Source organism: Gadus morhua, chromosome 12 (assembly GCF_902167405.1).
Source record: "Gadus morhua chromosome 12, gadMor3.0, whole genome shotgun sequence".
NCBI lineage: Eukaryota > Metazoa > Chordata > Actinopteri > Gadiformes > Gadidae > Gadus > Gadus morhua.
The window spans coordinates 22,621,072-22,647,472 of record NC_044059.1 but is presented as its reverse complement, the minus strand read 5'-3'; the positions used below and the strand labels follow the sequence as shown (position 1 = coordinate 22,647,472).

The 26,401-nt window shown below is 43.6% G+C and overlaps 1 protein-coding gene and 1 long non-coding RNA gene across 3 annotated transcripts in view; one reads left to right on the top strand and one right to left on the bottom strand.

Annotated features, from left to right (window-relative positions):
• Positions 1–22,082, bottom strand: part of tbl1xr1a (TBL1X/Y related 1a) — a 31,775-nt gene extending 9,693 nt beyond the window's left edge. The window contains exons 1-6 of one of the 2 annotated variants that reach the window (XM_030373081.1): positions 21,767–22,082; positions 11,640–11,714; positions 3,572–3,676; positions 3,189–3,334; positions 2,259–2,484; positions 1,023–1,176 (exon numbers count right to left, since the gene is read on the bottom strand). In XM_030373081.1, the coding sequence (XP_030228941.1) occupies positions 1,023–1,176; positions 2,259–2,484; positions 3,189–3,334; positions 3,572–3,629 (584 nt within the window). In that variant the 5' untranslated portion in view covers positions 3,630–3,676; positions 11,640–11,714; positions 21,767–22,082. The remainder of the gene's footprint in view (positions 1–1,022; positions 1,177–2,258; positions 2,485–3,188; positions 3,335–3,571; positions 3,677–11,639; positions 11,715–21,766) is intronic. The other variant, XM_030373082.1, reaches the window with a different exon arrangement.
• Positions 22,083–23,115: 1,033 nt separating this feature from the next.
• Positions 23,116–24,966, top strand: LOC115555996 (uncharacterized). The gene is made up of 2 exons (XR_003978924.1): positions 23,116–23,246; positions 24,802–24,966. It is a non-coding gene; the product is annotated as an uncharacterized LOC115555996 (long non-coding RNA).
• Positions 24,967–26,401: the final 1,435 nt, after the last annotated feature.

Below are 26,401 nucleotides of genomic sequence, written 5' to 3'. Positions count from 1 at the left end.
ACACACACACGATGAGTTCATCGAATTGGCTTGGGGCAAAAGTTCGACCCTAAAAGTGTTTACTGGTAAAGTAAACACAACACCGCCACCTATTGGTGTCCATGGTGAACTACAACAACATGAGAGGCTGACGTCATCCTACACATTAGACTTTCAAAAATGATCCTTACATTCTACTACCAGGTAGATGCATAGTTCACATAGCAACATTAAACACACAATTAACAATAGTGCGACTGATGATTGGATATTAGCAATTTGACAAACTACAAATTCCCATCCAGAAGTACATACTTATGTGAGGTCAAAAGAAGCGTTACCGATGCATGTAAAACATGTGTATGTAGGCGAGTATGTGTATTTGCTTGCCATATATACACAATGATGTGAACACAAAACACAATAAGATAATGAGATTTGGCAGTGTTGTTGTCTCGTGATACGTGCGGTCAGCCGTCTGTTGGCAGATCGGCTGCCTGCACTGGCCTTGTACAACTATGAGTCGGAGATTAGGAGAGGCTTAATCAGATCAGGCACCAGGAAGATAAGCTCCTTGAGGGTTCAATCTAGTCCACTGGTTTCATTGGGCTTTTTCCACCAAATACTGCAGGGGAGTAGCCCCACACAGTCAGATGTTTACCTCCCTCAGTAGGTCTAGAGAGTCTGCCGTCGGTCGGTTGGATGAGCTTTAACCAATCCGATCCCATCCTCCTCCCAACGTATATTGAGGCACCGTATTTTAAAAAGGTAAACACCATTGCACTTTTTCACCGAGGTCAAAAACATAATGTTCTAATAAAACTGTTTTCAAAGCCGGATAAATATAGAATGATGGAAATGACGCCATGATAGAAAGTGTGGTCATCGTCTACATCAACCGCTGGGGTTTCACTGCTTGGCCGGACGGAAATAGTTTGGGAGCTTCCTGTGTTGATTCAGATCCAGACTCCTGCCTCTGGGCAAAACCAAAAACCATAGGAGAGGAGGAGGCGAGAAGGAGGGGAGAGGAGGCGGGAACTGACCCTGACGCCAGCAGGTCGCTGACGGGGTTCCAGGCGCAGATGAACACCTCCGACTCGTGGCCCCGCAGCACCATGGCCTTGTTCTGGGGGATCTCCACGTCTCCGTCCACCTCCATCATGTCCGGGTGGTTGTCTGACAGGAAAGGGGAGAAGCCTTAGTAGGTGTTAAGAATATAAGCAGCTGGCTCAGTCTGTCAAGATAACATAAACGTATAAACATTTCCATGTTTGATTTTCAAAAATATATGTATACATCTGGGTTTGCTAATCACTTCCTACTTTTGTGATGATCATTAAAGACATCAACAGATGAATTAACTTATCTAATATTTCATAAGAGAGAAAGCTTTTGTCACAAATATGACTTTCTATGAACAACGCAATAATCAATGCAGCTTGCATTATAACACAATATGGAAGCATGCAAAAAATAGGTTTCAGTTTTATTTTCTTTCTAATCTTTCTTTTCTATGTCATTAAAGGAAAAGCTGCTCTTGAATTAGAAGGAGTTCTTGTGTCTGGCTGTGAGTTTGCGCGCATGCTATGCGCAGGCGGAATCGCAATAGTGTCAAGACAAATCAGATTGGCCAATACACACTGAAGATAAATTCAATAATTTTAAAATTAAAAAAATTCTCCCTCTCTGGCGAACAGAATGTTGCAGCAGGCAAAAAAAATAAAATAATAATAATTATATATTTTCCTTTTTTAATTCCGGTTATTAATTTATCTGCACCGAGACAGAATCGGTCTAGCGAGAATCGCGATGCATCGAAGAATCGATTATTTTTCCCACCCCTAATATATCTATACATATTTATTGTGTTTGTAGTTCTATCTTGAGCAGAGCAATTGTGATAACAATTCACTTTGGCATCATTAAAGTACTACTTTCTTCTTCCTTTGATAATAGTTTGTTTGATTCTTTTGAGGAACCTTGTGTATGAATAAGGTTACAGGAGTTTGAATGCCAAGCCATGGCAAACCCTTCTGAATGGACTTCAAGAACAGATGTCTTCCCACGTTATTTGTTGCTGCCAAATTATACTCTGTGTGTGCTTAAAAACCCCAGCTTTTAATCATCTTTATGTGTGTCATGTTGCCCTCCATCTGGTCACCCACCCATGGCATCATGGGGTATCCAACACAGCCATCACGACGACCCCTGACCGATGACAAGGTCGGGGCCTACTCTTTTTAGTGTCTGTACACACTGGTCTAGAACCCGGTACTCACTGGCCATGGCGTGTGCTCCGTTCTCCTCGCCGTTGGCCGTGTTCTCGCCGTTCTTGGCGTTGCCGGCGATGCTGCCCCCGGTGGTCGACGAGGGCACCGCCGCCGCCGCTTGCTGCTGGGCCATCTTGTCGCGGTACGCCTGCTGCCGGGTCTGCACCACATCGGGCATCACCGCGTCGATCAGCGACAACGACTCGATGGGGCGCCCGTCGAACAGCGTGCCATCCTGAGGGATAAGGCCCGACCCCATTTTGATTGGTTAGCTCAGGAACAAAAGCAGTGTTAAAAGTCTGTCGACTTGAAATGCTGGTTATAAAGCAGCCCTGGGTAACAACAGGAGCTGGTATGACCAAGTTGATTGAACTAATTGACATGGATTTGGCGGACGATAAAACCATTCAAGGGTGACGCTATCGTTAAATATGCTTGACTTATTTCAGCAAGGATCTCTCTGTCTGGGATGGTTTATAATTGGTGCAAATGGAGTTATATGTAATCGGCGGTGAAAGACGCCTAGATTTAATGGTTTCCCGTTTTGCTGGGTTTTATTTTGCTGGGAAACATTGTCATCCATCAGGTGGCTTTTACTGCCATTAGTGATAACACATCCTCGGAACTGATGTTCAACTTGAATAAGCACCAGGGCCCCGTATTAAAAAGACATCTCACACCGTGTGTGTAGGTGTGTATGTGTCTTAGAGTGTGTGCGTGTGTGTGAACGTATCTGTGTGTGTACACGTGTACACGTGTGTGTGTGTGTGCTTTCACATATGTGTGTGCGCGTGTGCGTGTGTGTACACCTGTGTATGGTGTGTATTGTGTGTGTGTACATGAGTGTGTGTGTGCGTGTGTTTGTACTTTCACACGTGTGTTTGTGTGTGTGTGTGTGCGTGTACACGTGTGTGTGTACACGCCTGGGGGTTGCCGCACCTCATTGATGCTGACTTCGGCCTCGACGTACTGCAGGCCCTTCTGGATGATGCTGATCAGGGCAGCAGGGGGCACTAGCGCGCCGTTGATGTTGGACTGGCTGATGTGGCTCTCGATGCCGAAGGTGAACGCAGAGTGGGAGAACCCTAGGGAGGGAGGCCGGGTTACTCCAGTTTATTCCTCTGTGTGTGCCCGCTTGTGTGTGTATGGGTGTGTGTGTGTCTGTTAATGCAGGAATGCGTGTGTGTTTAATGCATGCGTCTGTGTGTGTGTGTGTGTATGGGCGTGTGTGTGTATGTGTATGTGTATGTGTGTGTGTGTGCGTGTGTGTGTGTGTGTGTTTGCTGGTGTGCGTTAGTGTGTGTGCGGTATCTGTGTAGTACCTGACTCCTGTAGGTATCTGTAGACCAGGAAATTGACCTCATCACTGCTAATGCTCATCTTTACTCTTGTTACACCATGAGGTCAGCACACACACGCACCTGGCCCTGGAAGGAGGAGAGGAGGAACATGATTTTTAAAAAGGGTGGTTGTTCAGAGAAACAATTTGGGCGGGAAAAGTCACACCAAATTCTCAGAATTAAGACTTAATTGTCTTTTCCCCATTTCCAACTACTACTTTGGAAGCAGACATATCATTTTCAATTATCAATTTGCAACAGCAATGATCAAACCACAACCACAACAACAACAACAACAACAACAACAAAAACAAAGGGCTGCAGTTCCGCCATGTGACCAGACCACTGCAGTGGCGCTGTGGAGCTGTGAGAGCCAAACCCTGGCTCCCACTGTGTTGACACTGTGGGGGCTGGGCAGGGGAAAGGAGGGAACCTCTCTATCCTCCCCCTCTCTCTCTCTCAGTCTCAGTCTCCCCCCCTCTCCCTCTCTCTCTCTCTCCCGCCCTCCATCTCCCTCTCAGTGGCTGTGTGCTGCCAGTGGCTGGTGAGCGGGGCGGTAGTACTGTACATCTTAAATCAAGTCATGCCGTCGGGGGCGAGAGAGGACCACGGTTGCAGCCACACAGCGAGACAGGAAATCATTCCAAGGCCAAGATGGAATAAGGACGCGGCAAATGAGAAGGGAGGGGGGGGGGGATGGGGGAGTAATGCATGAGTGTGCAACGTAAACGTCTACTCCATCATACACACACACTCACACCTGAGTGGTGTCCGCGGGGGAGTGGAAGCGACAAGGCTAAGTTAATCTCATGTGTTGGGCCATTGTCAGGTGGGCCTAATTGGTCAGAGCTGAAGGATGAAGGAGGAGGAATTCAAGACGGTTGTTGTCGTTTTTTCACCTTTAACCCTGAAAAATATGCTAGTACATGTAGTTATTTGACCCTGAAAACAAAGTGACCCGTATCAGCTGCCGAGCACAAGGAGAGGTGTGGCCGTTGTGTGGACCGTGGAGGTGAAATGGTGTGCGACAGTGACAACATACCGCTGTTCTAGCGTTAATACAGCTTAAAATACTCATAGGCTAGCCTGGTGTGTTGTGTATGTGTGTATGCCAGCCCCTTGACTTCTGTCGCGTTGGAAACAGAGAACTACGACAATAAATCTCCCCAGATATGATGAATACAGTGACGGTATATTCAAAATGACCATTATTTTACAGTTTTGCTCATATCTGTTTTACAAAAAAATGGTAGTGGGGGGAGGGGAGCGAAGCACAGAGGAAATGTAGGGGTGACGGTTATGCTTAGTCACGTTGCCTTCGTGCAAAATAGCACTGGGCTTGGTTTTCTTCCCCACACTCTTAGCACATCAGAAATAGACGCTGTGACACACACACACACACACACACACACACACACACACACACACACACACACACACACACACACACACACACACACACACACACACACACACACACACACACACACACACACACACACACACACACACACACACACACACACACCTGGTTCCAGGACCTGAATCCACCACTGTGGTTTAACATGTAGTGTGATTCAGGGTCTCGTGTCGGTTGCATGTTACTCTGGACTGAAATAGCCGGACCAATTCGCATATTTGTAAAAGTCTACAACCTCTCAGTTCCTCTTTGATTTCCAAAAGCCCTCGTCAACGGGCACAGACCAAAATGTCTCGGGACATGAATGAATGAATGAATGAATAGAACAACAGCCAATCAGAGCAATGAGACACATTGTGTGATACATCGGCCTCAAAAATGCCTCAATGGGGGGCACCTCTGAACGTCTGTCAACGTATCGGACCCGCCCCATACTGGATGAAGGTTTGTGATTGGCCCCGACCAGAGCCAGGTCTGCTTGACATCTATCTAAAAGGGAGGGGGCCAGACGCAAAAGTCAGATCAAATTAAACCTGCCAGCAGATTTGTATAATTTTCAGAATAAAATTATTAATAAGACATTTTCCACCGAGCCAATCATATTCTTATTGGCGGGATATGGTGACAAAATCAATTTGACCTAAGTGAGAAACAGCAACAACATGGCAACTTCCCTCGTAATAAGCTTTGATTCTGCATTTGTGTCTCTGAAGTATTTGGATACTGCTATAGAAGCGGTTTTAAAAAAAAACATCTCTGAAAGAGAAGGAACTATTCATTACTATGGTATGCCTAAAAGGACCTTTTAGGTCGTACGTGTAGTGAATAAACCATGAGTATAGCGACAACCCTTTTCAGCCAGCAACGCAAATATGCACCATTTCCCAAGTAAGAACTGTGGATTTGTGAAAAAATCGGATGGATTACGCTTTCAGCCTATATCGCCAGTGAATGTGATTGTGATTGGTTAAAGTGATTTATTCACACACATAAAAGACTAGAGCCATCAAAAATCGACCCTGGTGCAATTAAAATTAGTGTTGCTTTTTAGCAAAAGGGATGTCGGGTCATATACTATTATGTACGGTCCCATTCAGCTCTATGATTTGTAATAATCCATTGACGTGGGAAAAATACCTTAAATTGTATTTTTACATTGAACGGAACGCACCTTCAATTTTGACGGCTCTAGCATGTGAGTAAGTCAGTTAGACCGATCACACTCGGGTATCTTTGTCGTAGTCGACATGGTGCACGATGGAGGACATGGTGGAGGTAACAGCCTATTTATGTTTCTCAACACACACTCCTCTTATTGCTTCCATAGTTGTTAACTATATACATGGACCTATGATCATCGCCACCTTTTATATACACTGAGTGAGCATTCACCTCGATGGCAGTGGGTGCTACAAGTTAATGGCTAGCCCATACGTCCCAGGCACAGCCTGAAAAAACATGACTGTGCTGTAACAAGCACCATTGGAAATCTTAATGTCTCTTCAATGTTTGCTAAGGAAAGTTTAGACATAATATTCCAAAAAAACCTTATAGAAAGTTTGAAGTGTAGGTCAATGGTTTGCTGACTGCTGGTGTTCTAAAGGGTAGAGGAAGTACTGCCGAAACAGGAAGTGGGGGCAATGAGTTTGTCTACAAATAGCAACATGTTCATGTCTTGAATGAATTGAATGAATTGACTGACAAGGAAAGCAGTGCGACAGGCAAGTGCTGTCGCTCTGTGAATTACTGGTCTATTTTTCTAAGGGCAGTAATAGGGTAAAGGAGCATACACACAGCATAGTTCACATTCCTTTCTGCAACATTGCATCAGTCTTTCAGGAAACCCCCTGAGTCTGCTATAAGCTCAAGTTATTGCAATGTTATATGGTAAAAGCAGGAAGCAGAGCTACTTGCTGTGTGTGTCTATTGTTCTCTATCACACACACACACACACACACACACACACACACACACACACACACACACACACACACACACACACACACACACACACACACACACACACACACACACACACACACACACACACACACAGACACAGGAACCGGAAACCCCAAGATTACATATTGAGCACTCTCACCACTGACATTTATCCGATTTCCCTTTCCTGCTGGAAAATATGCACTGTTTGCTTATCTGCGTCGTACGACACAGTTGTTCCTAATGTGATTTTGTGACCGGGCCTCGAAAGGGTATATGAGGCGTTCACATGTGGTGTTGCAGGCCTGGTCACCAGAGCAGCACCTTAACGCCACCCTCTCTTCGTGACGGCTTGTTGGGAAAACATTGGTCTAGCCTGGTGTGCAGGTCTTGAAGAACAGGTCTGACAATTGTCTCAATGTTATATTTGACAACAACACATTTGAATCAATGATATACCGGGCCCATCATGCGTCTTTATACTCATCTTGTCTATGTATAAAGAAAAGTAGGCTCACACTTGCCAGCTGGGGTATTATGCTTCTTCAACTAGAGTATTATGCAATCACAACTGAAGTAGTATGCTACAGCAACTTGGGCATTATCGTATATCAACTCGGTTATGCTATATCAACTGTAGTATCCTTTATCAACCAGAGTATGCTATAGCATCTTGAGTGGTACACTGTGTTATATCATCTGGCATATGCTATATCAACTGGGGTATGCTATAGAATCTTGAATGATACAAACACTATGCTATATAAACTGGAGTATGCTATATCTGGAGTGGTATGCTATATAAACTGGAGTAGTATGCTATAATAACTATAGCAGGCTTTAGCAACTGAAGTATACCACACCACCCAAGTGAGGTTTGTTCATCCACAACCACACACAGCATGCAGGTATACTGTGCGTGCATTGTGGGATTGTGCCAGTTCACAACACTAAATGGACCCTGCCCATGATTAGCATCTTTGATCCATTCTGTAATGTCCCAAATCTTCAAGCAGATGATATTATTTACTTTGCCATCAGAATGCATGTCATGTTTGCCAATTCTCAACTTGCAATCCCAGCAATATGATACAATACTTTGCACGCACAGGCCTCGTTACTGTGTTGAGGAGTCGATGAAGCAGTGTTCAAAGCAACAGACTTGACCGGGAGACATTTTAAAAGGTTTGTGAATAATTGACGGCGCAGACACAAAAATCATTATGCAACCAAACGGCAGAATGTTTTCCGTTATTTTACCCTCTAGTTATTGAGGTATTTGGAGGAAAATAGCGAACGGCAAAGTGTGGTCTGATACCGTGGTGCCGTTCACTCACAGATTTCCACCAGGCTCACACGGGACCCCTTACCACCATTCTGTTTTGCCTTCTAAAAAGGGTAATGGTGATCCCTCATCGAAACCTGATCCGATACATGGTCCATCAGGTATCATATGTGATCAGTTCTCAGTATTTCCAAACAACCACCGGCACTCCGACCGAAACAACAGATACAACGTCCCCTCCTCGATCGAGAGAGACATACACCTCTGACATTTACTTTGTGGTTTGCGCTCGACAAATCGTACACATGCAAGCTTTGGGACAGTGCTCGCTTTCTCTCTGTGACGGGTAGCTGAGCCAGCAGTCAGCGGTCGGGGAACAAGAAGTCATACTGAGGCTACTGGCTGAACTAGATTCTTCGCTGACGTGCCGCGTGACTTGACGGGCAGACTCCTTAGCAAACTGGCTGTCAGCGTCATCATCACCTTCGGACCCCCCCCCCCTACTCCCCCATCGCACAGGGCACAGGAAGTAACAGACGCCCCGGGGGGGGGGAGGCTGAAGTTGAAAAGGACACTGTGTGTACTTCAGGCGAAATTGAGACGCATCAACAAAGCCTCACCCCCCCCCCCCCCCCCCCCCCCTGTCGTCATTCCAGGAGCTCTGGCTTCGTGAGAGAGGGTGATTCCATTTGTACTTTTTTTTGTTGCCTTTCACCGTTACTCCCTCTACTTGCAGAAGGTGACAGACTGCATTGGGGAGCCTAACTGCGCCTCACATGGGACCTTTAGGTGCACTGCAGACCTGGCCTTGGCTGTTCCTCTCGTGACAGATGGCCTGCCCCCCCCCCCTCCCCCCTCCCTCCCCCGGCTGGGCCCTAGCTTGGCTGCTGGTCCTGATCAAGCTCAGCCTCGTCATCCCGTAACCAAACTGCAAGCGGTGAACACAGTGGGGTCAGCGAGGGCCGCGGTATCAGCGCTTGGCCACAGATTAGCAGGGTTACCGCCAAAGACCCAATCCTGATCAACCCCCCAGGAATCCCATTACAAAAGGTTCCTTGACCGTAAACTGCAGCCATATCCTGTTCTTTGGCTTCCCATTCCGAAATCTGCACTACATTGATGACTATACTGCTGGAGAAGGGGTTAAGTTACCATGCGAGTGCAATTTTGTGCTTTTATGTCTGTATAAAGTATACATTACATATGCAGGAAGTATATGTCATATATATGCTTCCAATTAAATCAAACTCAATTCAAGACCGCACAGCAACAGCTGTCGCAATTTTTTTTTACGTCAGCTCAGTAAACAGGAGGAACAAGAAGCTATCAGCTAACAGGAGACGGCGACGTATATCTCATGCGTGGGATTCACACAACTCACATCACGCCTCCCCGCACTTTGTATCGGACGAGAACAAAGCACCCTGTAAAGGATACAGCACTCCCGGTGGGAGCCCGAGCCGTCTTCTATTGCAACATGTGCTCGCTTACGAGCGTCATGCTCGCCCAGTCGGAGTGCATGGCCGTGACCCCTCTGCTCTTATAGTATGAGGGGGAGGACTCGTGTATCGACAAGACTCCCCTGTCGAGTTGCTCTTCAGATTCCAATCGCTCCGCTTCGACGCATTAAGAAGCACACCCTGTCCAGATCTGAGGTCCTGCATGGCGTCTTCCTCTGCAGACTTTGTTCAGCTACAAATCTTTCTCTTTCCATCTTTATGCCGGGGCGGGCTACAGTGTAATTACATCTTAATGTTACACTAATCAATGAGAATCTAACTAAATATGGATTGTGCATTAATGCAAAAAAATAGAACAATTAACTGTCTTTAAGGTGCATGTAATGCTCAGATTAATTAGCGTAAGAGGCACATCTCTCTGAATGAGCAAACGGGGGTTATTTAGGGACGGTGGAATTTCTAGCTTCCTAGAGGATATATTGGTGCCAACAGCATTGGCCTCTAACATATCTGTGGTTTATTATGAGAACAACGACACTCTCTGAGAGGCAAGTTGTGCGCAGGAGTCTTCTAAAGCAAATGCTAAATCGACGAGGAGCAGAAAAACAACACAAAACAAAACCCAACATAACAAAGAGGCCTTTGTCTGTGGTACTGTGGTATTGTGGAAGCAGTCAGGATTTCCACCACCAAAACTCTTGCCTGTTCCCTTCTCTGCCAAGCCTGTGAACTGTGTCTGGCTTTCTATATGCGGATGTCAATTACATGTGGTCCAGATTCACTTCTAGACCGATGTAAACCATCAACAGTCAACATGACTGAGTACATGCAAGTAGGAAAGGTGAAAGAGAAAAACACAACTTATCTATGAAGACTATATCGTGCTATATTATCCAATAATCGCAATTAGCTACAACTACAAACTATTTATTTCGGGTCAAGTCTTAGCTGCAAAGACGCTGTGCATGTGCAGCACAAACAATCACGTGTTTTTAGGCTCCAAATCAATGTTGGTCTAAGACTATGCTAGAAAACAATCAACAACTATCAGACTAGGGTGAATACGACTGGTGTTTACCATTTTCAACATTTAGGCAATGCAAGTTGTTGTCGGTGACAAGATGGTGCACCCCGCCCATTTTAGCAGGCTGCAGCTGCTATTCAGCCCTACTTGAAAAATAAAAGGTAATGTAATGCCAGAAATGTGATTTTAAAGAACATGCATTGAAAACACAAACACCCGTTTTTGTCAACATAATCAAAAGTCCAGCACTAACTAAAATCACCTATGTCCATTGTCGTAGGACATAGAAAACAGCATAACCTTGAAAGGTTAAAACAAAGGTGTGCCCTGGTGGTCTTGCCCTGGCGGTCTTGTGTATGGAGGAAACACACAGTGAACCTTTGTGAAAGCTTGGCTGAGACTTGGGCCTTCTATGGCAGTCGACCAACAAATGTGTCGACAAACAGTTTAGTTGACCCAGTGCATCCTTTTGGACAAGAACTACAAGGCTATCCCAGCCACCAGTACCCTTTAACCAAAAGCTACTTGGCTATCCCTTAACCAAAAGCTACTTGGCTATCCCACCCACCAGTACCCCTTACCAAAAAGCTACCAGGCTATCCCTCAACCAAAAGCTACCTGGCTATCCCAGCCAAGCGTATCCATTAACCTAAAGCTACCTGGCTATCCCAGCCACCATTAACCCTCAACTAAAAGCTACCTGGCTCCGAAAAGTTAAGCATATTGTTTATTCTATCCATGCTGGTAATATGCGATACTGATTGAGGAATGCACAATTTTGTTTCACATGCCTCCAGCAACAGGATTGGTCACAATCAATATGAAGGCCAAAGAAAGTGAAACACCCTACACCCAGATTTGAGCTTCTCTGCCCTAAGCTTTATACATCGATTCAAGAGACGACCCTATGGCCTACTCACCACAGCGCTACGCCTGTTTTCACCAGCACCACCACGTTGTTAAGTCGGGGCCTTGTTCCAGAGACTCAGCAGCACCTGTAGTTAACAGAGAGAAATTAGATGGTCACTGGTGAGATAAAAACTTTAAATAAGTAAAACCCTAGTCAACATCTACCACAACATATTGAATAAATGGAGCCATCTCTGGTGGACATGGGTTACTGCACCTACTGCCCCTTATTGGCCGAAATGTAATTTGCAATAATATTTGTTGCGGGGGATATCCATCAATTGGCCTGGGCATTTGGTCAAATGGGGAATTGTCCTTACAATAACCTGCATGAATGCCATCCCAATAATTGGATTCCAGCAATTGGTACGTTTTCCGGGGACAGATATTGTAGATTTTGTGATATTTTTCAATATTTGCTGGAAGGTTGTTTGGGTGGTTTGTGAAAATCATAGTCTCTATTTACAATAACAAATAGGCATTTCCAGCTGCAAAGTATAAAGCAACCGGTTAATCCTATCCAGAACTTGGTATCATGTAGAGCTGTCAACACATATTTTAAATTTGATTACATATAAGCTATCAACAATTTGATCAGATTCAGAAAATTAATATTCCATTCGTGAAAAAACAAAACATGTAGCTGTACTCTACGGCTGTCTGGCCCAGTGAACTGAATGCACTGCAAGACAGACATGAGTCATATGTCTGTTTCATTGATTGATACTCAAATTTAGGACAAGCTTAAACAAGCAAAGATTTCAACAAAAAAACATGTTGCATTGATGCCAGAGAGATCACTGCCCCACCTCGTCCACAGAGAGAGTGATTTGCACTCCAAGCATTGTAAAAAAAAAAACTGGCTTGGAAAGAGGCCTTCTTCAGATTTCAGTCAGTACAAACTAGGGATGCAAAACAAATAAAGAATTAATATCTAATATATGGCCCTCATCTCTGTGAGAACCTGAGACTCATTATGGGCACTTTTTTATTGACTTTATTGATTGTCAGATAGTTTCTACTCATTCACACCTCGAAAGTCAGATTGAATCTGTATTTGAAGCATTCCATCTGTGTTACACCCACATCAGAGCATCGACTGGTCACACAGGTTAGGAACTGCTTTACCATAGTAGAGTTAGGACTATACTCTTCGAAACAGCGATTGCAATGCAGAATTTCCATGCATTGCAGAAAATGTTTAATGTTTAACGCTCACAAACAATATAAATTCAAAGTCTTAAGTTTCCAGATGAAAATAGAGCTATGGTAGAAGGAATGTCATTTCAAAAGGTGCGCTGAGCACCAAGAAAAACAATTACCTTACATAGTTCAACATTGGAAATGTGAACACTCTCTCCTTGAACATCCTATTATGTCAAAAGGAAGTTGAAGGTAAACACAAAGACATTTTCAGCATCCATCATGTCCTTTTGGTTTTCTCCACTGTGTGAGCAGGTTTGTAGCAAATTCTAGGGCACCATCGATAGCTCCACCAATACAGCACAGTTGGTATTCTTGGTTTCTATTGTAAAAAAACAGATTTTAGAAGAACTGTATGACACTCTCACACAGTGCCACATCAGGGCAGGGCAGTGTAGCGTTAGAGCTGCCATAAATAGCTGTTATGCAATGGCTAGATATAACAACAGTTATAACACATTATTCTTGTAAGGAGCTCATGTTTTAAGGTTATCAATTAATCAACCGTCAGCATTTTAAAGAGTTGAAGGTAACTATAGTGATACAAACGTAATGATGCATTGCTGCCTGATCTTCTAAAAGCAATTGGGGCTTAAGAAAGGGCTTATGGTCACTTCTACAGACTGCAACTTCAGATTGTCTTAATATAAAAGTTTGTAAACCGTATAAAAATTTGGATTTGGTTCAAAATCTTTATGCAATCAGGGTCACTGCCCTAGCTCAGACCTCACGGCAGCGGCATCGAGAGCTAAGAAAGGTCTTACCATGTGACTGTTGCTCATTGAGCAACGGTTCACATCAATAACGGTTCACATCATAAGGAACAGAGGCTCTTAATTTTAGTAAGGATAGAGTTGATGAATATTGACTCGAGGAGTAATTGTCAGCTCAACATAATTGGTAACAAGTATGGATACGCATCTCTCCTTTCAAGCACGATTCGATACGCATTGCGATACATGGGCTTCGGTAGGATTCCTCAATTTTAATTTAAGTTCGAAAAAATATGGTGCGATGCAAAAACATTGCTGTGATTTGGTTTGATGCGAATGGAAGCGATTCCATACACTTATATTTGCTAGATTCAGGGATTCAGAACCTTCTTACTACTACCCTCTTTCCTACTTTCCGAAACCGTGTACTGTACACATTGCAATGTAACGTCATGTAAACAAATATACTATATAACTAAAATCCAGCAATCTAAAAAGCACTCAACATTTACTGATACACTTAGCGAGTAAGCCTACAAACCGATAGAAATGTAATTAATTTCGTATACTCAGGAAGTCTATAAGACCTTTTAAAATATGTGTGTCAAAATGGATCCTCAAATATCTCTTATTATTTCAGTTTATTTCAGTACTTGCGACCCCAAATGCTCCACTGAGAAAGGCACTGTCAAAAGACAAGTCAAGTGGTGAACTATGTGTAACCGGTTGACTGCATGATATACTGTTGAAAAAAGTTATGTTTTCAGATCTGCCTGTACTTTATAGAAAGGCCTTCACTTCTGGAACGTGGAGGTTCCGGCTCATTTCGTAGAAGCGCAGATGATTTGTAGATCAGTTGCTGGCTGCGTCCCAGCTGACCAGTTAGTCACAGAGCAGGGATGAGATACTCTTTGGAAGGAGGAGGACATTTTAGAAACTAGAAAAAGAAAGGAAATGTTTCGGGAATAGGTGATTCAAAACGTTCTAATCAATTGTCACTCTTATGTTAGATATAGATCGGTTAGGGTCCAATGTAATCATGTTTACACCATGAAAGTAGGTTAATCCGTCTAAACTGGATAATGGCTGTTACGTGGTTACTCTGCCTTACTGGCCTTGTAGTGCATGTAAATGTAGTCAATTAACACATTTTCCCTTTTTGTTATACGTCGTTAAGATAAAACCAATTCAAAAGCAGCATGAATATTATTATATGAATTAAGTCGTAACAAAATCTCGCAACGTGGTGCTAACCAATGACCTCATCAAATTAACTATAACAACAACATGATAGATGGATGTGGATATAGTTGTTATCCATGGGAAAGGGCCTAAAGGAGAACCACTCGTCTCACCAGTTAAGAAGTACGATATATCGGACAATCACTGATCTACGGCTGTACCAGAGCTAGCCTCAGAACATTAGTGCCTCTGAGAAACACAGGGCTTGAGTACATCTCATAGACCAAGCCGTGATCCGAGCCTTTCGCTGGCTTGTATTATCTTAACACAAACCAAATGAGTCAATTGCAATTGAGACAGGCTCCCAGCCCAGGTCATGTGCCTTGCATTGTGCAAGGAGAGAAAGAAGAAAAAAAAAAACAGTCCTTGGGCTGCAGAGAAAACAACTGAACTGGTGTATCCATCTCATTTTCCACTGTCAAGTCTTCCCCGCTGACTCTAATTTTCCTCAACCCCTCCCCCATGCATTTGGCACACACACACACACACACACACACACACACACACACACACACACACACACACACACACACACACACACACACACACACACACACACACACACACACACACACACACACACACACACACACGTCTCTGCTGCGTCCAAGTAATCCAGGGAAACTATCTCTCCTGCTGCCTCACTGTTCACCCTTCTCTACCATTTTTCCTTCATTTCCCTAGCTCATTTTACACTGACACAGTCTCACACACAAACACACACACCCTTCCCCACTATTTTCCTGTTCAACCTCTCACCCTTTAAACTCCTGGGGCCATACAACAGGTTCACAGAATACAGGGGGGGGGGATAACTGTTACATGGGATAAGACCCATGCTGTCTTGGACGTGGACAAGCCGAACCGTTGGAAGCAGTTCAGGGTCACAGAGGGGGACTGCTGAAGAAAGCCAACCTAGTGAGCCTCTGGGCTACGCCCCACAAATAGTGGTGTTGGGGCGCATGAATTACTCTAAACTATTACGCCACAAGCCGCATTCACTGCAAGCGTTAAACCCAATTAATGAGACTACAAGCTCCATGCTGCCAAGGGTCATGCTTCAGCTCGCCGGAGGCAGTTGTGTGTAACAGAGATAGGTGGTGGGGTAATGCAACCTGAGGAACAAGTTGCCATAGACTTCTACTTGAAAATGCTGAATTGTTTATGCAATCATTTTCTTCAGAGAGCACACTTAGCCCTTGCACTACATTTTTCAGGATTTTCGTATCCTGATTTTTACCGATCGAGCCACACGAAGCTGTGGGCCATTTCAACTGTTATCTAAAAACATAGTATTGCAATAGAGTCAATCGATATTACACAGTGAAAGATAGCAGCAAAACCATGGTTGGTTGCAAAGGCCGAAAAGGCCGGCAATAAAATCATGAATGTTTAAATCTGGGAACCAAGCAAATTGCTAGTGCATCATCATGTGTATAGTGTCAAACACACACACACGCCAGATACAGAGAGGGTGAGGCCAATGGCACCAAAATGGTTTGGTGCAACACAAAGGCCTGATGCATACTAGTTTTACTATCCCTGCACTGCTGCAGGCTAATGCTGAACGGGGTGACCAAAACAATAGCCAGCTACTCAGGAATTAGACAGACTGAGCTGTAGAATATTTGGTAGTAGTCACGCTCAGCAGTTGATACTACCTTGTTTGTAGATAATCTTGGATAAAAAGGGGAGCCATTTGAAGTCTTTGATATCAAAGCAAAGTGTTAGCTAAGCATATCAGTCCAAACACCAATGCCAAGTGAGGAAGTAATAAAACAAAACACTAAGATAGCAATAATAAACATCCAACATAGAGACGAAATTCTGTTTCATATGTAGAGTGGTATACAATGTTCAATAGCGATGTGTAAGCAAGTTTGTATCAGAGTTATCTAACTTCACTTCGAGAATAGTAGTAAGACATCTATTCATCAATGTGCATGAGAAGAAATGCATGGACTATTTTTGGCTCTGGGTTTTAGCTCACACTATCAATAATCCTCAACACTGTGGCGCAGCACCGAGGTCCCATGACATAGTAGGAGCAACACTAACCCAACCCAGCCCTCTTATAGAGCACACCCTCTAGTCTCGCTGCAAAGAGAGGCCGCTGCCAGTATGGGGTGGGCCTTAAACATTGTTCATATCATTTAAACTAAGATAACCTTTTTTTTAAAAGGGGAGGTTTTGGTCGCTTTTATCGACACAAGCACGGCCGGAATGTGTGCGCGCTGAACATCGAAAGGCGGCCGATCTGGAGCTGGGAATGATTTGTTTACATAAGTGGCTTAGACGGACCTGTTTGGAGTGTGGTCGAGGGGGATTATGGTCAAATATAAAACATTTTTCTTAAAAATAAATCCTTGTAGTAGTGGGGCTTGCAAGAATGCAATTAATGCATGCAGTGTGTCTACCCAGGCAGGGGAGGAATGCAGCAGTGCTCGCGAGGCTAGTAAAGATCAAAGCATGGTGGGGGGGAGGGGAAAGCCAAGGCTGCACCATTCTTTCACTAGGACGAACTTGACCCCTGTGGGTCGCGGCCCACACATCACGGGGCTGCGGTTGTCAGTTAATGCCAACTCGGGTCTCTGGATCCTAGACTGAATAGTTCTGCATGTATAAACAGAAACCAAAAACTAAAAGAGAGGCCTGTTCGGTGATTGATCTTCCTTGTACTATTTATGAAAGCAGGTTTAGGAAGGTTCTGTTATGTCACAAGGTAATTTGTTGAAGGTATTATGATATATAATAATGAAATAAAAATGAAATATTGTTTGAGTATCCAATTAAGATTCATTAAAGGAATTGAAATATGCACCATTTTAAGGAACAATGATTATTACATAACTGAATGTGTAAGACAACCAGCGTCTTGACTGGTAGCGGGCCTCTCCACCATTACTCGACGGTGCTCGCTGTAGAACTGGCCCCCACCCCCTGCCTTCCGCTGGCCAGAGATGTAACCAGAGATTGGACAAGTGTGAAGCAGTGACCGATGAGCTACCGCGGCAAAAAGGTTGGGAGGGAGTAGGGAAACTGTGTCAAAGGAGTCCGCTAGCTGTCAGACAGAGCATGTAACTGATTAGACAAAGAGCGGATCAGTGCCAGCCCAGCACTACGAGCCAAAGGTACGGCGCGCAGTGTCAAAAAGCCATACCCAAAAATCCTATGTGCGCCTGTTTCTAAGATGAGGCCAAAGTCCTAAGTGGTGATAGGCCATGAATGAATGACACAGAATTGGTTGGAAAATGAGGGCCTTGGAGTTAGAACACTCATCTTCCGAAACAGCATCCAAATGATTCTCTACCGCATACGTTAACCACTATAGTACACCCCCCTTTCAGCAACCACTCCATTTTCTGCCTCAGACATTTCCTTCCCAGACGGCCTACACTTGCAGCAGCGTGGCTACGTCAGGCCCACTGACTCATTCACATACGGAATTTCAATAGGACTCCACTCGCCTGGCCTTTCCCTCCTCTGCTTGTGAACACCGCCTCCGTCCCCTCACATCCCTTCCCCCAAGCGTCCAATCCCACAGCACTGGCGAGCACCTCTTACATAACTGTAATAGCCCGCATTTCTCGCTCACAGTCTCTCACTGATTTAATGAGGCCCGATGATGATCGATGTTTCTTGTGTCGATAACTTTACCCTGCTATCTAATCAGTGACCGGACATTTTCTGGTGTCTGCACGCTCCACGTTCAATGAAATTGGTGGGAAGGAAAGACTATCGAAACAGAGAAACACCATGAGAACTTTGTAGTTCTCAGATCTAATTAATTGTCTCTCGGAATTGGACTATGTACCATGACAACACAACAGTGAGGGTTTCCAAGCAAAACCAGCGCCATTTCAAGCACTGGGGATAAACTTTGTGATACTGGTGTATTGCCTTTAGGATAAGCATGCCGGGAGGCTTCAGTGAAACACAATTGGTGTTGTATTTAGATGTTAGACTTCGGCAGTGCATTTTTAACGGAGAATGGAGCGTGTGGGGAAAAAAATAGACACATATTTAAGTCAAAAAGCACAAGAAATAACATGACAACCTCCAACGGAATTTTTTTCCCCCTAAAAAGCAACAGAAACGCCCAACTAAGATCCGCTAACATATTCGAGATTCACTCCAAAATCCCAATTCCTAGTTTCCTACCATTAGCAAGCACCGGGATTTCCATTTTCGTGGCAACTAATATGTAACAGTTTTCTATCAGCTTCTTCAATCTCCAAATGAGGAAGCCCAGATGGTACATTTTTGCCTTCAACCATGCTCTACCAAATTGCTAATGCAGCAGCCTCTCAGTTTAAGTGTTCAAGTTCACCAAGGTGCCTTATCGGCAGGCTTTGACCAAACACATCAAGCAAATCTTTCTTATCAACGAAAGCTTTGTGTGGCTCGATAGTTTTCTTTCGCTCAGAGCACCTACTTTAACATACTTGCAGATAATGATGTATTTGAACAACGAAAAACGGCCCCAGACTGGTGCACTCCAGCTAGAGTGCGCACCAGTGCACTAGATCTTCGCAATAATCTAAACATAATCTTTAAATCAAGGAATATCTTGGCAAAGTCTGTCTGCTACTGGGTTTGTTGTTGCCTAGCAATAACATGAATCAGTTGGAGCCATCCCTACGTAGTATCTTTACTGACACTTTTGGATAGGGCACTCCCCAAGAGAGGAAACTCCTACAAATGAGGTAGCTGGGAGGGGTGTCCAATAGGACCGACCAGGAAAAGATTTGAGGCCAGGTTCCTCAACGTTTTGCATCTGTGTGCTTCTATATAAAAATACAACCGCAAGTAAACATGAATAAAACCCAGGTTGCTAAAACACACGTCTGTGCTCCAGCAGTGAGCTGATGATTCTTCCTAATACCCATCAAATCACATTGTTTTCATAAACTGATTATCCCTAAAAAACGTATTACGTGTGTCTATGCATATTCCAAGTTCTGTTTAGCCCTATTGTGCATAAATTGTGAAATATTTTCTATTGTTAAATTTAAGGGATTGAGTGATTGACTGAACAGATACGATTACAGGGGTTTGAGAGGCAGCCGTATGTCCAGGATTACTAGCTTGCTTGCTAAGCTAAAACTGTTTTTAATAATTACATAGCATTCATTTATATTACTCCATTACTGGCCAGACAACATATAAACACATTTCTAATGTTTTGCAGAGCCAATAATATTGCATGCTGGTAGGACTGCATGAGACTGGCGCTCCATATTGGAGGTAAATGGAGGGACCTGGACAGCTGGAGGATGACAGCCACTTAAAATACGCAGTTCCATGCCACACTACTACAAACACGATGAGCTGGGAAACATTTACTCACAAAGACTTCAAACGCCCTTCTACAAGCCCTAGTGCAAAGCATGGTGGACTGGAGGATGCTTTTGATATGTACGCTCTTTATTGATGATGCCTATAGGGATAATACTAATGATGCTTTGGTGGATAGAATGTTTTGCCCATTATCAATTTCAACTTCTTAAAATGTCACCAGGTTGATATTTCATTCTACCATGAGAAAAACGAGCAGTGCACACATCCTAGTAGGCATCATGACCTAGATTAAAATGGCATCTGTAAAAGCAACGCAAAACAGCCTTGCTCTGAAGTGCATCCAGCCAGCAGTTGGTGACTATTTAAAATATTCTGGGGAACATTGCCAGAAATAACAGACATAACACAAAAAGTATGAATGGAAAAAAGGAATACATGTATCCATCATCCTGCTATGTTGTATATTGAGAACCTAGGGACACTCGAAATGTTGTACATCACAACAACCATGATATCAGTTTCCTTGATGGCTTGTGTGAATGTAAGGCCACAGCTAGAAAAGGCTACTTACCAAGTCTGTTTAATAGAAAATATAATTTGTGTAAAATCCTTTAAAAACCTAAAATCATACATCTTAAAAGTAAAATCAAGCTTTCTTAAGTATTAATTCAAGTCTTTCTGTTGTAATAATCCATTATAATTCTTCTCTGCGAGAAGTCCAGAAAAGGTGTCAAACAAGTAACTACACACATGTGACGTGACGCTGGACTGTGTACGATGGATTTGCTTAAGTTTACAAGTTACTTTCAAGATTATAGATTGTCAATTTTAGGTGTGCTGATAAACATGAGGTTATACTCGTAGAGATACTACAGTTTGATTAGGTTTGAAATAATTAGGTCAGTGTCAAAGTTGGAAATTCTTAAATTGGACGTACACCTAGAAAATATCTTACAATCTGGGGGTATACAATTGGAAAGGGGTGGGTGGAGGGAAGGGTTAAGGGTGTTTACAAAAGCCATGCACGTCCAGCTGGTGTATTTAGTATCTCCCGACTAGAACATTATGTCAATGAGTTGATTTACAAGGTTGGCAAGTGAGTCGTCCGTGCACGCGCGCTCGTGTGATTGCAGACTGCCCCTCCCCCACGACCATGGATTTGAAACGCCAGTTGCATGGCACACTTGTAAGCTTTGATTCATGTTGTGATACACGAGTATTTCATTTAGCTACATTTTGATGGGGGGGAATCACCACGGAAAATTGGCAAAGACAGAAGAAATAGCTCAAATAAGTTACGAGATTGTTTTACTAATATTCCAGGGGATATGTTGTCCCTAGCATGTTATGGGTTACAGTTGAACTTATCATACAAGTATGATTTATTTCAAAAAAAAATTATATATCCATTTGTCAACTAACAAAAAAGTTTTGAAAAAGAACACGCTCGCAAACACACATACTAACTGCCACGCGCATACAGGCATCCACGCACTGTGCGCGCGCACTCGCGCGCTGAGGTTGCCCATCCCCCACCACAAGAGAAAACATCAAAATAAACGTCCAAAACAGCCAATCAGCCGGCCTACATTATCAATATGAAGTAATCTGTAATTACTGTAACAGGTAGTACTATTTATAATCGCGATAACAATGTAGAAATATAAAAAAACACTTACCGGAGGTTCCAAATCACACAAGGGCTGCCTTCTCTTGTGTGCTCCTAATATGGAATCTCCTCCACCGTTGTTTTCCACCAGTCAATTTAACCTCAAAAATACGTTATAATGGCCCGATGACCCCGCGATCTACTGCGTTAACTCCCAAGTTAACACTGTGTTTTGAAAACGCCGGCCTATAATTGAGTAAATCCCGTTAAAATGGAAGTAGATGCACAGTTGGGATAGATTGTAAGGTTGCTCGCTAGTAGAGAAAGAGCCAAACGGTTCACTAGCAGCCAACGGCTTCAGACTGAAACACAGAGGAGCTGACCCGCCAGGCGAAAATGAGGTAGGCCTGGGCAATTCTCGCTGCAGTTCTCATAGCTAAGGGAAAGACACTAGTCACATAAACATCAAATGGGTGTCGCAGTATGAAAAAAGAGAACGGCTCTGGTAGACTGTATCGCTTGAAAAAACTGCCCACATTGTAATTATTGCCCACATTTAAATTATATTTGTTGCAATTCTGCATTTTCCATTGATTCTCCATCGATATTTTGTAAATACGTTTTATTGTTGCATGTTTTTATGGCAACAGCAAACAAAGCAGAGTAGTGGTGCCAGGTGTGTGTGTGTGTGTGTGTGTGTGTGTGTGTGTGTGTGTGTGTGTGTGTGTGTGTGTGTGTGTGTGTGTGTGTGTGTGTGTGTGTGTGTGTGTGTGTGTGTGTGTGTGTGTGTGTGTGTGTTATAACTGTACTAATGGCAATCTATTCACTTTGACTAATTCTGTTATGTTGTATCTCACTCAAATACCTTTAGCTACTACTATTTTGCCAATTATTTTTGTGTAATTTTGACATTTTACTGTTTTTTTTGGGGGGGGGTTTGCTTTCATTATTATTTCTCATTATCTGCTCATAATGAGGGTTGACCTCAGGCATAAAAAAAAATGATTCACAACCAAATCACAACACATTCCCTCATTAAAAAAGGATCACGAAGAAGAATCGTATGTTACACAGCTTTGATGAATATACAATCATGTCAAAACCATCACTATCTGTATTGTGATTTTGTGAAATCAATACAATTTATATTATGAATATATTATAAATATTGTGAATCTGTTACAAAAAAGCAAACTACATTGTTTTATTCCTACAGTATATAATTCTCCAGAATAATTGCTTCTAAAATCTTAAATTCCTCCCAACGGGCAGGAATTACATACCAACCAATCATAACTCTGTTGAGGCCTGCTCCGATTTGAAAGTAAGCAGATGGCAGTGACATAACATCCTCCTGGACTCCCAGCACCAATGAAATCCTGATTTACTTAATCCCGCCCACATGTTGTCCCGCCCACTTCTACTGTTTTATGACTGGGAGAGCCGCTCTGCATTGCCTTTAAGGGATAAAGGCTGAATCTATTTTTACAAGGATCATTCCAATCATTGTTGGAGTGTGTAAACATACTACTATTGATATACGATGTTCGGTGAGTCGACGTTTAAAACCATACCAACTTCCTAGACCTAGATTAAGACCTGTCCCTTTGGTTTGAGTGTTTCCTCTTTGTGTGATTATTTTTACAAGTGAGCACAATGGAGATATATCTGGTTTGGTAACACCTGAAGGAATGTCACTCATGGATAAACCCCAATGACCTACAAGAACTAACACACTCCCAACTGGGCAAGTTCACTTCACGTCATTATTCAAAAGGTTTACTTAGGTTTCTTTCTAAGGGTCCAATAAACGCACAATGTCATATATTTAAGTCCCTTCCATCTAAGATACTACTGATTGGCTGAGCCTTTTAGGCCAGGCTTTTAATATGAATACTTCATTAGGACATAATATAGGATGTTACATAATGACCTTTTACAGCAAAGCACAGTACTCCTGAATTGCCCAAGGAGAAAATGTCAACGAGAAGTTTAATTCTCATAATTCATGATAATTGTTTTTTTCGAGTGAGAGGGGCAATCATCACCACACACAAACGTGAGTGGCATTTCGAAAGAGCATACAGAAGTAGCGTTTGAGAGCGTCTCGTGCTCTACCGTATGCGATGTCTGCTTTGGAAGGCTTTGGCTTCAAGTGCTAACTTGAAGGATTGCAGAAGAACTGGCTGTGACAGCCATGTTTGTGTCATAGTCTGCAGTGCACCTGACAAAGCCATGGCATACAGGATAAACCAGAGAGTGACACAGGCTGACTTGGAGTATGTGTGTGTGGGCGTGTCTATGTGTGTGTGTGTGTGTGTGTGTGTGTGTGTGTGTGTGTGGTGGGGGAGTGGGAGGAGAAAGTTGGATAAGAACAGCTTTTATTACTCGAACACTGGAACAGAGAGGTGTAGTAGTGCAGAGCAAGAACGTTCCTAGGTTACATTATAAAAGTGTTATTCTTGTTAATGACGAGAGCAAAATGGAGTCCAACCCCTACAGCAAAACAGTGGGCCTACACATACTACTGCACACACACACATTTTCTTACTTACTATTTTTCTATCTCCCTATCCCCATTCCTGCCACATTTCTGACCTTTCTTTGTTGACCCCCCGTTAAGCAACCATCCCCCTCATTGATCCCCCACATGCACCTCCCCCCAACACCCCCACCCACCCCCCCCACACACTCACACACACACACACACACACACACACGCACGCACGCACACACACACACACACACACACACACACACACACACACACACACACACACACACACACACACACACACACACACACACACACAGACACAGACACAGACACACACACACACAAACCTTACACATGCTTCCTCCAGTTTCCATACACCCACTTCCTTTTAGCCGTGTATTGTGCCCCTCCCCCACCCTCCCCCTCTCAGTATTTAGTTCCAGTTAGATTCTCCCTCGCTCTCCCCCTCTCTCTGTTGCTCAACTGCTCTTGGCTGCGCCTCCTGCTCTATTCCACCCCTCCGCCCCCCTCCAAAGTGCAAAACAGGACGTGGCGTTTCCTTTCAACTGCGAGTCCTCTCATGTTATCTTGTCTGTCGTCTATTTCAGGTCCCCCCCACGGACGGGCAGCACGAAAACCACACCACGTCACCACGTCTGTTCCTGTATGGGCTTCTTGGATTTGTGATCCACAAGGAATGTTCAAATAGTAACGCCAGAATAACAAACCCCGTTCAAAATGTTCATTAAAAATGCAATCATGTTGAAACCTTTCTTGAAACATTGTAATTGTATTGATCAAAGTGCTCTGTTTAGATACCATGGAGATTGTGTGTCTGATTCTGTCCGAAAATTGTCCTCTGGGACAAAGTGCCATGGATAGACAATCCGACAAACATATAGTTTATACAACATAAAATGCCATTCAATCATTAAAACAAAGGATATTCTATGCAAAAGTATTTAGTCCTCGAAAACACAACATTATGCGGGAGTCCAAGATAATTAAAACCTACTGTAATGCTCCAAATTCAGCCTGTTTAGCACGTTGTCAATGGGCTGCTGGCCTAACAAAGCATGACGCCATGCTATATCTTCATATGGCTCAATGCGTGAACCAGGCGCGAGCTATAATTTAACACTCGCTGCGTGGACCGGAATAGCATAGAGGGCTGCAAGGATGAGCCATTAAATAATTCAGCTTGGATAGATGGAGAACATGCATCTTTGTCTGCGACACAAAGAGAGATGAAATTTTTGAGTGTGAGAGAGAGAGTGAGACAGTAGAATGTAATACTGTGTGGGTCTGTGTGTGTGTGTGTGTCTATGTATGTGCTAATGTGTCTGTGCTGATGTGTGTGTGTGTTTATGTATATATGTGTGTGTGTGTGTGTGTGTGTGTGTGTGTGTGTGTGTGTGTGTGTGTGGTTGTGTGTGTGTGTGTGTGTGTGTGTGTGTGTGTGTGTGTGTGTGTGTGTGTGTGTGTGCTCATGTGTGTGCGTGTTTGTGCGTGTACGTGCATGCTCGTGTGTGTGAGTGTGTGTGTCTGTGAGTGTGCTCAGGTGTGTGTATCTACTGGTGGGTTCCACATTGATGCAGCCGTCCTCTACTCACGTACCACGCACAGAGATGGACTGGAGAGACCAAAATACAGAGCCACAAGAGGGGCTCCATGATTTAGGTGAGATAACCTGGTTAAAGACCTTGGTGTGTGACACACTAACAGCTTCAAAGTTGCAATCTTGTGAGGTGGCCCAAAGCACAATGGCTAGGTATGATTGTGCAATACATACTGTAGATCTGAACCAAAATTGTAATCAAAGTCAATGATTTCACTAAATGTATTACAAGTAGTTTTGGTATTTCCTTAAATTGCATGTTTTTATTCATGAAATCCATTTATTATGTTTCTGTTTTGAGAAAAAACATAACCTACGCATAGTAGAATGTCTTCCTTTCTTGCCTTCCTTTGTCTTATGTGCTCCCAGTGGTTTTCCCTTTCCCCTTGCATCGCTCTCCGCCTTCCCCTCTGCGAGCAGTGAGTCATTAGAACTACAGAAGCCGGCCTCTTGGCCAAGTGTGTGAGAGAAGAGAAGCAGACGTAGAAGGGGGAAGTGAGAGAGAGAGAGAGAGAGAGAGAGAGAGAGAGAGAGAGAGAGAGAGAGAGAGAGAGAGAGAGAGAGAGAGAGAGAGAGAGAGCGAGAACGAG